The sequence below is a fragment of the Xiphophorus hellerii genome, chromosome 16 (assembly GCF_003331165.1).
Source record: "Xiphophorus hellerii strain 12219 chromosome 16, Xiphophorus_hellerii-4.1, whole genome shotgun sequence".
NCBI classification, from domain to species: Eukaryota; Metazoa; Chordata; class Actinopteri; order Cyprinodontiformes; family Poeciliidae; genus Xiphophorus; species Xiphophorus hellerii.
The window spans coordinates 13,651,264-13,669,510 of NC_045687.1; the positions used below are offsets into that span (position 1 = coordinate 13,651,264).

The following is an 18,247-nucleotide window of genomic DNA, read 5'->3' on the forward strand; positions in this document are numbered from 1 at the left end:
TGATCAAAACCACTTTTAAAAGACTTTAAACTCTGACTGAGCGGAGTAAAAGTATAATGTTTAAAGTTTAAAAGTTTTGTATAGTACTTCGTAAAAGTATTAATACTACTTGAACTTTGGTGTGGGGCTGTGTTTGACTCTGATGGCTCTAAATAAAACCCAGAAAAACCAATTGTCTACATTTGTCCTATTAGCCCATGGTAGCTCGGGAAGAGCTGCAGCGTTCCACAAGTCAATGGACCTGAACACATCATCCCCATGGGGAAGTGTGGTGGTGACCGCATCTTGCTGAGGGCATGTTTTGTTAGCAATGAAATGCTGGTGAGAGAGGATGACGATCGATGGAAATAAACCTGTTAGATGCAACAAAAGTCTTGAAATTGGGGTGGAGGGATGGTGATCTGAAACATAAAGCAAGAGCTGATGGCTGTTATTTGGATCAGTAGATGAGATGTAATTTGTTTTTTTTGTTTTTTTACAGATGCTTCCTGAGCAATCTGACTGAATTTGAGCTATTTTGCAAAGAATACATGAAGGTTTTAGTCTATGAAAAGCTGGTAGAAACACGGCCCAAAAGACGTTCAGCCACAATGGCAGTAAAAGGCATTTCTGCAAATAATTGACCACTAATCCATGCCACAATATAAGATTCTAATTTAAAAACAGCATACTATTTACGTTTCACTTCTCTCTCCCAAAATCTCTCCCAAAAATACTTTGAAGTTTGTTGCTGTAAAGCGAGGGGCTGTGAAAAGCAGTCTGAGTACTTCTGCAAAGTGTTTTTAAGTGATCTGCTGTTAAACTAATGTTCCTCAAAACAAATCCTGACTCATGACGCCATTAAAGTTTCCATCTGACTTTTATGTGCGTCCGTTTGGGATTATTGGTAGATCACGGGTTCTGGCGAGCCGCACTGACCGTTTTCCAGCATGTGGCTGCAGTGTGGCCCACACCACCACCACCACCCGCCCTCTTGTTCTCCTCTGACACTCTGTTCCTTTTGGGGATTAGATGAAGGACCTGGAAGTCCCAGCGGGGGGGGCTTGGGGGTGAGGGCGGGAGGGTGTGTGTGCTCGGCCGTGGTTCTCAGGGTGACCTGGCAGCACTTTCCTCTGGAGAGGAAAAGTGTTATGATGAAAGGCCTCGGGGCCGTTTCGTTTCGCTCTGGCCTGATGGGACGTGCCAGCTACAGCGGCTTGATGACATCAAAACAGCTTGTTTACACTTTGCACAGCGTGGCCTGATAAATGTTTAGAATGGGCTTGTTAATTCTGACATAAGCTTGTCTCTGTAGTTTTCAGCGCGATCTGTGCTTTTCAGTCCATTCCCTTGTTTTAGCACTTTTATGTGCTCCAAGCATGAAGGACAGATGGAATTAACAAGACTTGAAGGGCCTTGTAAACACTCCTAACTTGACAGTCACTGGGGTTATGAAGACAGGACTCCCTCCATATTTCATGTTACTTAACTCCCTTAGCAGACCTCGCTGTGCCTCTACTCCATCCCCCCTCTACCCCAATGATTCACTCTGCGGCGCGATACACGAGACGGAGCGCAGTAAATCAGCAGATAACACAGGGAAGCTTTGCAGCCTGGATTGATCAGGCTTGTTATTTTCCCATCTGCTAACAGGGAAATGATTAGCCAGACATGACAGAGACAGGATGGAAAAAATCAAACTGGCTGCACCCTTTTCACATGAGCACCAATCTGCTACATGTGTTTGCACCTTTTCAGTAAATAATGTCAAAACTATTTCACTGCTGGGAGATAATTAGTTTTTCACGCCTCCGATATTTGAAATGCCATTTTTAAATTGGGGAACATCTGGTTTTTGGTTTTCTGTTGGTGTGTTTCCATGCAAGCAATGCTGAAAATCTTTATTCAGATGCCTGATTCTCAAATGTCAGTGGGTTTAACACGTCTCCCTCTCTCTGCGTTACCATGTCTAGATTCGTGTTTGAGAGTGCATTATGGTCATTAGCCATGGTTCATTCACTTATGTGTAGGGGTGTGTGTGTATGTGTGTGTGAAAGAGAGAAAGACTCAGAGTAATCAAGTCATTTAAAGCTTCTTGTAATATATTTTACTGTTGTGTGCTATGCATGGTTTTGCCAACATATTTTCTCTGTTTTCCTGCATATTTCCATGTATTTGTATGCATAATGTGTGATTGTGTGTCTCCTCCTGCAAGCCGAGGAACCCTGAGCTCAGGTTTCAGTGCCGGGAACAACACACTCACCATGAGGGGAATGACAAGGGAAATTGGGTGGTGGACAGTGTGATTTGTGTGTGTGTGCTCAGATTTTATTGTACGTATATGTGAGTGTGTATTTGTCTTTGGTAGTCTTCATGCATTCCTCCTACTCGCAGCCTCTTGGAGTAATGTAATAGAGATGCAAACATAGATGCAGTCCTGAGCTGCAGATTTGTAATCACTGTGATGCGTCTCGCTTCACATGTTGTTTGGAATTATTTCTCATTGTACATGATGCAAAATGTACAATGAATTTTAAGAGAAATTGACTGATTTTGTTTTGAAGTGTTGTTTTTTCTGTGTTTTATCCTTTAAATTTTTTACTTTCAATTATTTAGATGAACCTTTTTGGTTTGATGACTTACTGACTTGCTTAATAATCAAACATTACAGTGTGAACTCTGTCACACACAAAATAGTGAGTAACCAAATGAAAATATGAAACTGTACACCCCTGCATGTGTGTACAGTTAATTAGATCAATACTTTCCAGAAACACCTTTTGCTGTAGGGTCTCGCAGCTGGTAGGATTTGTCTCTAGCAGTTTTGCTTTTATACAGACTGAAATTTCAGTCCATTCTTCTTTGCAAAATAGCTCAAGCTCAGTCAACAGAGAGCGTCTCTGTTTTCATAATTTGTCACAGATTCTCACAGATTTCAGTCTGAACTTTAACTGGGCCACTAAAAATATAGCTCCGGCTACATGTTTTAAGGTTGCTGTCCTGCTAGATAGTGAACACCAAGGCATTTGCAGCAGGTTTTCTTCATGACTTTCTTTTTTAATAGCATCCATTTTCTTTTAGCTCCTTCTTTTGACTAAAGGAAAACATCCACACCGCATGATGCTGCCACCAAAATGTCTCATGGTGAGAATGGTGTGTTCAGACTGAGATGTAACGATGGATTTTTTTTTTAAACTAATAAAACATTAGTAAAAATGTTTTATCTGTATCTGCAGAAAGTCTGATACAATAAGTCATTTTTGAAAGGGAAACAGTTATTTTAAACAAAAATAAGTATGAGTAATCAAATAACAGCTTTGATTTAGCAACTTTTTATTATATCATGTATCATCATCTTGTAATCATCATATGAAAAAAATGTGTCTTTACAGGCATGTAAAAATATTCCACACAAGCATTTAGCAGTAATTTTTTGAAGTACAGTATATTACACTTTTATTCTATGCTTTTTGCTTTTTATTACACAGAATGTGTAAGCTATAATCAGCAACATATTTACTGTTTACAGGATGTTTGCTGGAACGCGCAAAACTTTTTTAACACACTCAAGGCATCTGAAGAACTTGTATCAAAAATGACATGTTAGGCAGTGAAGGGTTAATTGTACTGGATTTTATTTGGAGGCATCAGAGTAAAGGGAGCTGAAGATAAATGCATCCCATACTTCATCAATTCAATTTGTACAATTTGAAAATCATTTCAAATTTGTGCTCTTTTTTTGTGTTGGTTTGTCATAAAATTGTGTAAAAGACATTAAAATTTGTGGTTTTAATGCAACAATGTGTGGAAACGTTCGATGAGTACGGACATCTTTATGAGGGACATGTGGGGCACAGTGTGAAACTCGTTAAAATCTCGGTCATGTTTTTGCAGGGAACTGTGCGAGGAGTCCATGAACCACTCTGTGAGCTCTGCGTCCAGTCTGGACAGCCACGCCCCATCCGAGGGCAGCGGCCAGTCGCAGGCCATGCGCTGGGAGGAGCAACAGAAGCTGCTGGCTCTGGAGCAGCTGTGTGGAGTCTTCAGGGTGGACCTGGGTCACATGAGGTCGCTGAGACTGTTCTTCAGGTCAGCGGGGAGCAAATGGAAAAAATCCCCTGGGGGGATTCTTACAGGGTCATGAAGTTGTACCCCTTGTGAACTTGTCTTTGCATCATTTATTGTTTTGTTGCAGTGATGACGCGTGCACCAGTGGCCAGCTTGTGATAGCTAGCAGGGAGAGCCAGTATAAGATCCTTCACTTCCATCATGCTGGTCTGGACAAGCTGGCTGAGGTCTTCCAGCAGTGGAAATGCTGCAGGGAAACCCAGCCTAAAGACCAGGTCAGACTTAGGCGAAGGTCAACCTCTCTTTTGGGTTTTTGTTGGTAAAACTTCGATTCATCTTTTTACTCCTCTTCCTTACTCTGTGTGAAGGTGTCGGATGAAAAGTCCTGCATGCAGTTTTCCATCCGGAGGCCCACACTACCATCAGCTGAGACGCACCCCGAGGAGAGGCTTTATAGGCGGGTGGACGTCGCCGCCTGGCTGCGTCACATCAACCACAGCGGGCAGGTGGAGGAGGAGTACAAGCTGCGGAAGGTAAATCCACAGTTCATACACACTCTTAAAGAGTCTGGAAATTCGATTTCAGCGTTTTCCAGGAGATTGCGGAAAACATTTGCCACCAAACGTTTTCCGCACATTTGGTGGCAAAGGCTGCCATGCAGCAAGAAGGTCCTGCGTTCGAGTCTGAAGCTGTGGGTTTTTCTGCTTTGAGTGCATTAGGTTCTCTCCGGGTACTCTGGCTTCCTCACATAGTCGAAAAGAAGAAAATAGCCCTACCCAACGATCCTGCAAGAATGAGCGAACTTAGACAATGGATGTGTGTTTTCCATTTCTGGTTAAGGTTGAATAAGGAACATACAAGTCTTTACAAATAGTTGTATGTTTGGACTTTATCCCCTGTCGTATCATCTAAATGTTGTCTCCCTCCTCCTTTGTGTCCTTCATTACTTCCTTATTTTTCCCTTGTTTATTTCTTCTATACTTCTTTGTATCTTCTTTTTTTTGTTTCTCATGTTTGTCCTTCTTCTTCTTTGTCTTTCTTTCCTTTCTCTCCTTTTATCTTACCTTGACTCTTTCTATCCTGATTTACTCCACACCTTGTTTCTTTGTTTTCATAATAACCTGTTGTCTGTCTCTGTCCTCTTGTTGCTTTCTTATGTCCACCCTACCTAACTTGGGTCCTAACTCTTTTATTTTATTTTCTTCCTTCCTTCCTTACATTTTGTGCATCTTCTAAACTCTAGAAAGTCAGGGCTCCTTCCCTCTACATTGTATGGATGAGAAACCAAGTCAGAGAATGTTTCACTACTGATGAAAGTGGCCATTTTCACACCTTTTTCTTTTATATTTGTTAGTCAAGTCATAATGAAATTCAGCTTGCAAGCTTCTCAGTTTCAGTTTCAATCATCAGCTTGGCCTGTAAATAATGGAAGGGTTTGTCCCTGCCAGTGTACCCCCTCTGAGTCATTTGCGTTCTCTGGAATTGAGTCGCTGTTTGGTTTACCCGTCTACTGTAATGACTCAGTGGCAGTTAGACCATGACCAAGACTTTTTTTTTTTTCAGTAAAAGTTCAAATAAGGAAACAGAAGAGTCCTGTTTTTGCTGGATGTGCTGAATAAACACTCATTGTTTTCTTTTTTCACAGCGTAATGCAGAAAGTAAGACATGCTAGCAGGAAATGTCAACATGCCCTGCTGCCAGAGCATGTCCCTCCCTTCGTGTTTGCCGTATTTACCCACCTGCCGCTTCTTCGACAGGCTATCTTCTTTGGCGGCATCGACCCATCCATCAGAGGCGAGGTGTGGCCCTTCTTGCTGCACTACTACAGCTACGACTCCAGCTCTCAGGAAAGAGAGGCCTGGAGGCTGCAGAAACGAGCTCACTACCACGACATCCAGCAGAGAAGGTGGGCAGTGAAAAAATGCTACATAATCAATCAATAAATCGATCAATCAAACAAATTTCATCATTAATTTTAAAGCACATTCTCTTACAACGCTTTCTCTACACAGGAAGAAGAACATTCTTGTAGAAATCTGCCTGAAATATTATGCATAGTATTAAGATTGATAATAATATATCCTTACTGAGAGGTATGACCATGTACTGCATAGCTGACGGACTCAATACTTGGTTTGGGCTCCGTTAGCATAAGATACTGCTTCCTTTATCTGTGAGATGGATATGATCAGCTGAATATGCAATTAATCAATTAATCGCATGATAAATTAAAAAGAGTTTGATAATTCCCATTCTGGTCATTAATGCTTTTTAAATGGCAAATCTGTTTACAGAGATGTCATAATCCTTTTTATTTATGATTTTGGTTGTGCTTTAAAAAATATCTTTCAGTTCCAGTGTTAGGAGTTCTTTACAAAATAAAAGTTTATTGGTCTTTGAGAGGGAAAACTTGCGTTATTATGCCATTATCAGTATGTTACTTGAAAATGGTCTCCAAACAACAATATTATCGTTACAATTAGTGGGACAATTTATTGTCCAGTAAAATTTCCTATTCTGACGGGCCAACAAGCTAACCAAAATAAAACTGAATGTCAAGTTTGCATAACATGTAGTTCTCTTTCTATAAAACAAAATATCACAGTCAGCCTTTCAAATTGGTCATTATTTGATTGTAAATTGTAATTTAACTGGATAAATAACTACTATAAACAAGCTTCACTGATGTAGCCCATGCAGGTCAGTGAGCTACATACATGGCTCCACTTGTATTTTGCACCACTGCAGAAATTCCCTGAACAATATGCTGAGAGGACTGGTGTGTGTCTGGATAAGTCAGCAATAAAAGCGGGTCATAAAATAGGACCAAACTGAAATGGACAGACTTTTTTTTTTTTTTTTTTGAAGTTCCAACTTAATATAGAACATCTGCCACAACTAGCAACAATGATTGTCAACCAGGCACCTCCCATGGTCCAAGGCACATTATTCATTAAGATGAATAATGGGTAATGGTAACTGGTAATGGTAGTAAGACTTATGCGGCTTCTGGTTCAGGTTGGATTTAACACAATGAAAGCAAGACCTGTATCCCACTTCCTGAATGGTTTTGTGTGTTGTGCATCTTAAAAAAGCCAACTGGACCTCAAGTAATGGCTTTGTGAATCCTTTAATTGCGTTTGCGTCACAGTGTTTTCCATGGAGCTGTTGTAACACATTTTTGTTCCACAGCTTTTCCTTCCATTTAACTTTCAATTAAAAGTTTAGACACTCTCAACATCCAATTTCCTCTGTGACTTATTCTTCCTTGTGGAGGCTATGTGTTTGACAATTATCAAGTCATTAGTCTTCCTCATAATTTCTGTATTAAAATAAATTTCTGTTGATCTTATGTCTAGAAAACTGAATTTTGGGTTTTCGTTAGCAGTAAAACATAATGATTCAAATTAACACAATTAAAGACCTGAAACATATCACCGTGTATGTAATGAGAGACTTGCATTCTAATTTATAAAGATGCACCTGTAAATCTTTATTTTACTTGAAGATCTCCTGCTGATTACATCTGCACCTCAACTCGATAACATGGAAGCCACTTTGAAATCATGTCTGAGACACTCGGCTGCAGCGTTGGCTGCCAAACGCTCAGTCGGTAAAACATTAAACCATATGTGAGTGTGTTGCGGCTTCCCATCGCAGGCGCGGAGCAATCAATAGGCACAATCAGAGAAGTGTTAAGGGGAGGTGCCGGGTGTGATATAAAAGGTCTCTGGAGAGAAAACATGTCAGCGCTTATCAGATCAGATCATGCTCACATGTCAGAGAGAGGGGAGGGAAAAACCACAACTTTGGTATGCACAGAACAACCCAGATCCCAGAGTCTTTATTTATCCACACAACTCCATCTCAGGGTTAAGGTTTCCATGTTATATTTTTCTGCATCTCTGTGTGCTACGATGATGATAATTGGACAGATTTCATTTGTACAGGCTATTATCGCTTTGAGTGCACCAGAAGTTAAAGTGACGCTGATGTTGATTCCTTTAAAGAGCCTCCGGCAGCCCTCCAAGGCCACTGGTTGATCTTTAGGAGCAAGGAGGCCAGTGTGTGGGCTTTACCTTGTCCCCCAACCTTGTGTCCTCATTCTAACAATAATAATTCAGCAGCTGCACATAAGAGTGCAGCTTCCCTTGGATATAATCTGGATATTTAAGTTTGTTAGAATCTGTAAAATAATGCTGTTTATGTCTGGAATTCAACAAAGCTCCAATATGAATTAAATTTGTTTCAGAGAAGACTGTCATTTTCACTTGTAAGTAATTTTTTAATGAAAAAGATATCTGCAGAAACATTCAGCTGAATGTCACAGTCCCTATCTCCTTTATTTTCTCGTTTTATATAAATAATAATAAAAAATTCTTGTTTGAAACACTTTAACTTTATCTGGTTTCCTTTTCTCTGTAAATAATTATCTGACAAAGGACTTCTTACTGGCTACTTCATCTACTAAATATTTACAGATTTCTTCAAGGAGGGTTATTGTTTTTCTTTAATTTTTTTTTCTCACCTTAAGATGTTTCTTTTTGTTTCTTTGACACAGAAGATCTGATCTACCGATAAAGAGCTTTATTTTTCAGGCAGAAAGTATGTCTTAATAAAATGACAAAAAGATTTTCACTGCAGTTTTTTGGTTTCTGTGATGGGTTTTCATGTTTCACTTGTGAAAAATGCATAAACAAATTCAGCCAAATTGTCTGTTATTTTAATATTTTATTTACCTCCAAAAATATTCTGAAAGGTTTTATTTTTTGTTGAAATGCAAATTCCAGGTTACAGTAAGAGTATTTCTTGATTTCTTATAGATGATGTGATATTTTTTTTCCAATCTTAATTTTGTAATAGACAGACTGATCCTGCTTATTACAAATCTCCTGAACTCAGTTTTGACAGAAAATGATCAGTTGAATCATCTTCAATGGATTTTTCTTTAAAGATAATCTGTTAAAAACTTTATGAACTATTATTTAGTCCTTCTGGGTGAGTCATAATAGACTAATTTCAGTTTGTTAAATGGAATAAATTACATCTCTGTGAATAGTCATGCATCAATCTAAGATCATATTTTAGTATTTTATAGGTGAATTTGTTCCATTCCCGATATTGTAAATTGCTAAAAGACGCATGAAAAAAAGGCATTGTTTTATTATCCATATCTGACAATCCCTTTTAAGGTATTTGTATCCTTTGGATTTATCAGATTACAAACTCCAATCCGTTTACTTGAATTTTATGAGACACACCAACGTAAAGTTGCAGATAATTGTGCAAAGGATTCACATTAGTTTTACAAATAAAAATCCAAAAACTAAGGCACACATTTGTATTCAGACCTATTTTATTCTGATATAAGAAAGTTCATCCAAATGCCATCAGAAGTCACCTGACCTAACTGAACTGTTGGGTCCAGATGCCAAACAATGATTGTGAAGGAGACAAATATTTTCTGTCCACCCGTTACATACCATCCTCACTGTGAGACATGGCAGTGGAAGCATCATGCTGAGGGGATCGGCTTCTTCTTCATTAAGAGGGAAGCTGGTCAAAAATTATGGGAAGACAGAATACAGGATGAAATACAGGAAGAAAACCTTTCAGAAAAGTGACAAACTCAAGCACTTATCCAGAGATATAAGGAATGGCTTAGATTAAAGTATTCTTATGTGTTAGAACGGCCCAGTCAAAGTCCAGGCATAAATCCAATTAAGATTCTTTAACGAGGTTTAAAAATTGCTGTTCACCTAAAGGCTTCATTCCTTCTGTCGGAGTTTGAGATACTTGGGAAAATATTTCAATCTCATACACATTTAAGATTTTTGTGAAAAACTGGATCATTTCCCTTCCTTTTCCTAGAGATGCTCTGCTCTGTGTTGGTCTGCCCCTTTAAAATACACAACAGTTAGCGTTTGGAGCGTCACAAAAAGTTTAAAGTGCAGGGACACTTTTGCAAGGCAGTTTGCTGAGCTAATCCGTGCTCTTCAGGAGCCTGGCTTTTATTTTACTGCACAACCCATAAAACCACTCAAGTGGTGCAAACATGTTCCAAACTCCTGAGCAGCTTCCTCCTGAGAAAGCGAAGCGTAGGACGGTGGCTGGGGAGGGTCCAGCGACACAAACACAGATCTCAAACCAAACAGTTGCATGGCGTTGCATCAGCTGCGGTGGCTTTATTCCTGGTGGGGCCGCATGGAAAACAAACAGTGTTAATTAAATCCCCTCTGCTTGTTAGGACCTGAGTACATTAGTACACAGGGAGAACACTGGTAATGTGCTCCCTAACATCAGGATGGATGGCTGTGGTGGGATCCTCCGAGGAACACTTGTGTCCACTGCTCATATGTTTTGGAGACCTTCTGCAGCAGCTATTAGGAGTAGAATAGCAGCACAGTCATTTCTATGTGTTTATGATGATTATTGTGTATTAAGCATCCATTGTTTCCCCCTTCATAATCGGTTCCTGCTCCATTTGCTTGACTCCTCAGATTATCCATGAGCCCAGAGGAGCACAGCGAGTTCTGGAGGAAAGTCCAGTTCACGGTGGATAAAGACGTGGTCAGAACGGACCGCAGCAACCAATTCTTCAGAGGAGAGAACAACCCGAACGTGGAGATCATGAGGTTTTCCAACACCGCTGCCCCTTTTGTCCATCACCCTCTATCGTTCCCACCCGTCCACTCACCTACACCGTTTATTTCATATTCAGAGCCGCAAATGAGTTTCATGCTTTATTGACTTTGACTAAGCCGTCTGAGCACTTTCGACTCGTACTTGCGGCTAATGGCTTTCTAAATGAGGAGCAAGAGGATTTAAATAGGGAATTAGTTATTTTTGCGACTCTCGTTGAGACGCCTGGTGTTTGTCTGGGAATGATTCTACATCTGAAGCCAGCCTGTGGTTTTCTGGTGCTGATAAGTCTCACCCATGTTTGTCTGGTTCATTTACTTTTAAACTGCTGCAGAGCTGAAGGTCCTGATGTCCTTGTTTAGCAGACACTCATCAAATTTTTACTCTAATGCTGCACTAGAACAATGTAATGTCCTCTGGGTTTTGGGCTTTGTTTGTACTTTCGTTACTAATGCATGAAGACGACCGGGGAAGTTTTCTTCAAAGTAGAACAGGTCTTAAAAAAGAAGGAAGAAAGAAATGCCAGTAATTAGCTCCCTGGTTGCAAGAAGAGGAAAAAAGTGTGGGGGAGGTGGGGGGTGGATTGTTGTGTTATTTTACCCCCATGAAAGGCATTCAAAGTGTTTGGGTTGGAGGAAAACTTTTCAGAGCTTCCTCTCCTGTTTGGCCCTCTTCATTAGAAACTCTGTCGGCAGATGTTACGCCAGAACTCAGATGTGTGTGTTTGTTCTTGCCCCAGGCGGATTCTGCTCAACTATGCGGTGTTTAATCCCGACATGGGCTACTGCCAGGGCATGTCCGACCTGGTGGCCCCCCTGCTCACTGAGATCCAAGACGAGAGCGACACGTTTTGGTGCTTCGTCGGCCTCATGGAGAACACCATCTTCATCAGCTCCCCGCGTGACGAAGACATGGAGAGGCAGCTGGTAGGAGAGTCTTTATGCTAGCCGCCAGCAGCAGTTTCTGTACAGTACATACACTGCTAGGCCTGTCGCAATAAACAATAAATCAATTAATCGCATTAAAACTCTTAACTTTCATTTGCTTGATTTATTGTTTTTCTCTTTTCCCTCTCTTTTGACCAAAATTAGAATGATAAAAGTCTTTCAGTTTGGTGCTTTGGTCTCAACTATCGCTATTTTTGAAAGACAATTTTGTTTACACAGACTTCATAATTCATTTTATTTGTTGTTTCTGTATTTATTTAGGATATTTCAAATGTCTTCCAGTTCCAGTGTTTAAATGTTCATTAGAATTTAAAGTTTACTGATCTTTGAGAATGTGTTCTCGTATTATTTTGCCATTATTGCTATTATGGAAAATGGTCTCAAAACAACAATATTATTGTTCATCGCGATACGTTCTGGGATTAGTGATGAGTTGCTGTCCCACAGATCTAAAATGTGTCTGAAAAGCTGAAAATGTGAAAAGCTAAAAGGGAATGAAAACACTAAATATTTAACATGCTTTTCATCATATCTAGCGGACCATCACGCCTGTCTCCTCTCCATGATAGACTTTGTACTTTAGCCTTTAAGTGTGTTTTTTTAAAGAACCTTCAATGTGGTAAATAGTAAATGATTCACATGTTTATAGTAGCCCTTTAACCTTTAAAGTCTACAATGAGGTTTTCAGTGTTTTTCTTAGTGCTTCTAACTAAATTTGTAGCTTTGGCCTAAAGTTAGAGTTTGTGACAGATAATAGGTTAACAAAAATAGCTAAAATAAGCAATTTTGTCTCGTTTCATTGATTTATTTGCAATGTTTGTATATTTCAGCTAACATTTGTCAAAGTTGTAATGTGGAAATGTAAAATGTTCTGCAGTTTTGTAAATGAAATCATCAATAAATTTGAAGCTGATGTGCAAATGTGACACTTTTGACACAAATCTGTGCCAATCTTATTTAGGGTGTCAGCACATGCTTAAATAATCACTGAAAAGTACATGATGATAAATGATTTTTATCAACAGTCCCAAGAAAGTTGTTAAACACTGCTTAGAAGGATTCTTCTGGTTTATTTTTTTTTAGACAAAGAATATATTTAGCTAACTTTAAACATCTTAGAAACGGTCAGCATGTCTATCACATTCAGACAACACCATAATCGGATGTGTAAACTCGCACATAAATAATGGTTTGTGGGACATTCAAGGATTCTGAGCTCAATCCTGCTAAATCGCTCATGTGCAGACATATAAGCTGTTCGACAAGCTGATGTTTCTGACCATCAACTTGGTCGGATTTTGTGCAGAATAGAGGAAAATAACTTCTCGATCTGCAGATGTACCTGCGGGAGCTGCTGCGCCTCATGCTGCCGCGCTTCCACCAGCACCTGACCCGCCTTGGAGAGGATGGCCTGCAGCTGCTGTTCTGCCACCGCTGGATCCTGCTCTGCTTCAAGAGAGAGTTCCCCGACACAGAGGCACTGCGCATGTGGGAGGCCTGCTGGGCACACTACCAGGTTAGGACAAAGTCCAAACTGATCCTCCGCATGCACAAAGTAGAAAGATGAGGTTTGCATATGCTGGTAAGTGATACAGAGGAATGTAGTGGTAATTATTTTTTTTTAGCCGCTTTAGAGTGTGTAGATTTTTCCAGGAAGTGTGCAGGAATGAAACAGAACTATTGTCTGCAAGGACAAAGTAGGACAAGTTCTTTCAAAGCCTGACTTGTAATCCTGTTGAGTGAATGTAAAAATGTCTATTAATATTTAAAGAAATTTAATTCCATTGTTAAAAACCAGTTGGATTTAAGACTTTGCATATTTCACATTTTTGCCGCCTACTATGCAACCATATTAGTTTTTTAAAATGCAATTTAATTTAAGGGTGATTGCATTGGGTATATTTTACTCGGTGCAGTTCCACGTCTTTTGAAGCGCTGGAAACTTGTAGCCACGATGCGTTCCTTGTGTTTAACACTCCCACTCACTGAGGCCGAGTCAAATGTCTTTGCTTCACGCCATCTGTTCAAACACCCTGCGAAATGTTTGTATCTGCTGCTCCAGGTGGCGATAGAGCAGATAATGTGTGTGTGCGCGCGCGCGCGGGTGTGTGTGTGTGTGTGAAACCTTGGGTTAGACAGTTAAAAGTCATGTAGCAGTTGAGCTTTAAGTAAGAATTTCTGATTAATATCAGATTTTCTGTGAAGAGGACGTTTCATGTCACTCTGGGTGGCAGCTGATTGTTTTCTGCTGTTCTTGTGTGAATTAGAGTTTGCAGAGCAACCGTCATCAGGTTGGTTTAAAGGAGGTAGATGCAAACTGAGATATTGATAAAATACAAACAACTATTTGTACCAATAAAATAAATTAATTTTCTATACTTGGTCTTAGATTATATTTTGTTTAGTCTTTAAATTTTTGTGGTTGTTCATGTTTTTCTCCCCGTCTTGATTTATTAAGCTGAGTGGAAACTAAAAATCTGAATTTTAGTTTTCCTTTTGGATTTAGATGTTACTGTGGTTAAGTAAAACTACAAGTCCCATCATGCAGCAAAGCAACAATCCAAAATGTGCTTAGACATTCAACAAGCCTGCAACATAACTCTGCTCCTAGAATAAATGTGTGCAGATTTAATCAAGCTTGTCTGGGTTAAAATCGATCATCAATAAATGTTTTAAAGCATGTTAATATTAAGGTGTATGTAGAAAAGAAATAAGTTGCAGATTTAACTGACCTTGCAGTTTCCTTTCAAAATTTCTTATCAACTATTAATCCTCTTTGAGGCAGAGAGAAAATGTCCCATTCTCAGATCTGCTACATGATACTAGTTAAAGGATGACATCTGCCCAAGCAGAAGGTAAAAAACTCTAAACTTTAGTCGTTAACATTTATCATGTCTTTATTTTATTCTATTAAAGGCCGTTGGTAGTGTTAGGAACTACATGAGCTGAATCGAATCAGTCTGACAGGACGTCGGGTACTAAGCGTGCACATCCTGCTCCATTCATCTTCTGCCTCTGACCCCACTCTCTGTCTTTGTAGACGGACTACTTCCACCTCTTCCTGTGCGTGGCCATCATTGTCCTGTACGGGGAGGACGTGACGGAGCAGCAGCTCGCCACCGACCAAATGCTGCTCCACTTCAGCAACCTCTCCATGCACATGAACGGAGAGCTGGTGCTGCGCAAGGTAACGCTGCTGCTTCTGTGTCGGCAGGCTTTGTCTCTTCCTTGTTGTTTCGTTCACCGGCTGCTCGGCAAACTGCAAGTTTCCACACTTGACTTTCTATTCAGTTTTCCAAAATAAGTTCCATCCATTTGTAAGTTGGCTTTCTTTCTTTTTTTTTTGCTCAAAGAAATCTGATCATTCCTCACATCCAGCAAATTAATAAAGCCTCTGTCAATTCTTTTTGTACTTATTTTAATATAGCATCAAAACATAAATAGAAGTATTGAAAATAATTGCAAAAACTTCAGTTCAGCCTTCCTTCTTTCCAGAATCAACACACCCAGGGTTGATTCGATTCACATCCATTTATAAAAGTCAATAAACATGATCAGACATCTATCCATCTGCAACATTTCTTCCTGATAAAATTTAAATGCATTTTAATCTGCACTGAAGAGTCCTGCCTGGTGCTGCTGCAGAGTAAGTATAGGATGCAGAGGATTAATGATCTGCTCGCTCGCTGCAGTCGCTGTTCCTGCTGCCTCATCTTTATGGATGCTGTTTGTGCTGCACATTTCTGTTTGCATGCAGCTGTCGTAACGCGTTTTGTTGATGCTTGAGTATTCTGCATATGATAACCCAGCAGCGGGCATGAGAGCTTTTGAGATACAGCCAGAAGAAAAAAGAAAAAAAATAAACTCCATGAGACTGACCTTGACATTCTTTTGTTATCTTGTAGCCAAGAGATAACAGGAGCATTGATTTATTTCAACGCATGCATCCGCAATGTTTGCCTTCTCTGACAGGCCAAAGTGTCTCTCCTTGAGCTTGCTTCCCCTCATCGCGCTCGCCCCTCTCTTCCAGGCCCGCAGCCTCCTCTACCAGTTCCGCCTTCTTCCCAGGATCCCCTGCAGCCTGCACGACCTTTGCAAGCTTTGCGGCCCGGGGATGTGGGACAGCCGCTACATCCCCACGGTGGAGTGTTCAGGCGAGCACCCAGACTCCCTGAGCTGCCCCTATGGAGGCACCTCCACCCCACAGCCCTCCTCCCCCTCCCCGTCGTCCTCTCCAAACCACACGCCCACGCCGGACGGCAAGAGGGGCTCCAAAAAACGGGACATTTTCACCTTCCGGAAGCAGTCCTGAGGGGTTATTACTTTACTATTAGTTTCACTATCTACAACAAGATTTTTTTTTTCCTTTTTTATTTTGTTCTTGAACTTTTCATTTGGTGCAATGTTGAACACTGCCTTACCAGGGCGTTGCTGTTGACGTTCAGCATCGCATGATTCTGCAACGAGGGCAGCTTGCAGTCAGACGGATCGGAGGTCAAGAGGCTGCTTTCTCCTCGGAGCAGAACAGACAATCACCAGGCGCCGTGTCGATCTGGAGCCACTTCAGGTTCAAGTCTGCTGCTGGTTTGGCATTCTTCCACAAGATTTGTGGGCACCGGGGAGGTCACCGTGGGGTCATCACGCAACTCTGCTCTCAGACTCTGACGGGTCAAAAAGCGAACTGGGGGCGTCTTTCACAGAACTTGAACTTGGACTCTTGGAAAATGTTTTTGGGTTCTCACAATGGCATAATTGTGTGAATGTCAAATATAATGTGCATATTTAGAGTCTGAGAGTCTTTTTGACCTCGAATCCAAACTCTTTGTGTTAAAGAAGTAGTAGAAAAAAAACATTTGTCTTTAGCTTTTGTTTTCCAAAACAAATGAATGTTTTTGTTCTAAATATTTAGCAATATTATCTTTGCATGAGCAATTCTTTGCATATAGAGGTCACAACATATTTGTTGTGAGGGGGGGAAAAAAATCCCAAACAGAGGCGAGAGTGTGTTTATGTGACAAACACTAGCATCACCACAGGGCTCCTCTTATCTTCCCATCCTATTAGTTCTCTTTCTTGAACAGAAAGAGCTTCAACATTTGCACATTAGCACCATTAATTGTAAAATATCTGCGAGTAAAGTACTGAATTTATTTAGTAGCAGTTTCACCAAAGATACGGTGCTTTACAGAAGAATTTCTGCCTATTGAAATGTTTCACATATTGTCAAGTTGCAACAACAAACTTGAGTGTGTTTCACTGGTATATTTTGGGTTATGTCAAAACAAAGTGGTGTATAATTATGTAGTCGTTGTTTTAGTTTTGCGGAACCGAAAGCTTTTACTAGTTATCCACTCCTGACCCTGGAATTTTTGCCCATTTGTCTTTGCAGAATATTTGCAAGTCATTCAGGTTGGGTTTCACATCTACATACCAACCCAACCAACTGCAAACATTAGTCAATCATTTTCCGTCCACTACATAATTATGTATTACGTTATATTAGTGAAATTCCAATAAAATACACCAAAGTCTTTGGATGGTGTAACAAAATGCCCTCAAGTTTCAGAAGGTATGAATATTTTTGCAAAGCGCTGTAGATCAAGTTATTTTCGGATCACTTCTTCTATGCTTGGAATTTCGTCCTTGGTGTTTTGAGCTGTTTTCTGTAGCTCCCCACACCCCATCTTTACACTAAGTACATGAAAAGGCACACCAGTCTAACAACGAGTCCACATGAATGTAGCTTTTCACATCAACACAATGAAAATCACGCATACGTGTGTGATTGTAAACTGAAGTTACTGTTGCGACCATTTTCCGAAAACGCATCGAGGAAAGTGGAGCAGTGAGCCTGTCGTTTAGGCTTCATCCAGGGAGAAACTATAAATTAATGTTGCCTCAAGTGTGAAGATGATTTCCCCTCGAGGAGCCTTTGAGTGACACCCGCAGGATTGTAACATCTGCAAAACGCTGCTATAATGTACCACGGATTCCTTTAATCAGCCTTCCGGCAGCTTTGCAGATAAATTATACGTGCTTCTTCATTCCTGTTAGCTATCATGAAGTGCTTTAAATGGCATGGAGGCTGTCTTGAAGGTGATGATGGGTAATGTTCAGACGGTGACCTCATGGATTTCTTAACATTTAAATCACGTTGTTTACACAAAAGCCACCAATCACAGTCGTTATTGCTGACTTGCCTCTTTTGGAAAGGGGTTGTTATTATGAATTGTGGTCATGAATGTAAAACGTTGCTGTTTTTCTTTTCTATATTATGTTGACGTATTACTGCACACCTCACAAGAGAGCTAAAGGCTATTCTTATTACTGGTGTTAATAAAAACATCATCAATAAACTGTATTTGTGCTTTTGTGACTCAACACTGGATTTTTCTCTTTTTTTGAGGCGTAACGTCACAATTATAATTTAATAAGCCACTCTTCAAAATTGGTTTGTTCTGTTGTCTTTCTATTTGAGTAAGGAAGGATACACAAAGTATTAACAGTAAGGGGTATCAATACTTTTACACATTTTTTAGATCTAATCAAATTAGTGATACATTTTTTCTCAGTTGTATGGTGTGAGGTTATTCTGCAATATGAGATGAATT

General features: G+C 40.2%; 1 protein-coding gene across 2 annotated transcripts in view; it reads left to right on the forward strand.

Annotated features, from left to right (window-relative positions):
- The window catches only part of tbc1d16 (TBC1 domain family, member 16), a 29,031-nt gene extending 11,014 nt beyond the window's left edge, over positions 1-18,017 (forward strand). Inside the window, exons 5-13 of one of the 2 annotated variants that reach the window (XM_032587520.1) lie at positions 3,874-4,068; positions 4,175-4,322; positions 4,416-4,580; positions 5,805-5,953; positions 10,548-10,682; positions 11,429-11,615; positions 12,973-13,152; positions 14,677-14,823; positions 15,609-18,017. In XM_032587520.1, the coding sequence (XP_032443411.1) occupies positions 3,874-4,068; positions 4,175-4,322; positions 4,416-4,580; positions 5,805-5,953; positions 10,548-10,682; positions 11,429-11,615; positions 12,973-13,152; positions 14,677-14,823; positions 15,609-16,091 (1,789 nt within the window). In that variant the 3' untranslated portion in view covers positions 16,092-18,017. The remainder of the gene's footprint in view (positions 1-3,873; positions 4,069-4,174; positions 4,323-4,415; positions 4,581-5,804; positions 5,954-10,547; positions 10,683-11,428; positions 11,616-12,972; positions 13,153-14,676; positions 14,824-15,608) is intronic. The other variant, XM_032587521.1, reaches the window with a different exon arrangement.
- The last annotated feature ends 230 nt before the right edge of the window (positions 18,018-18,247 follow it).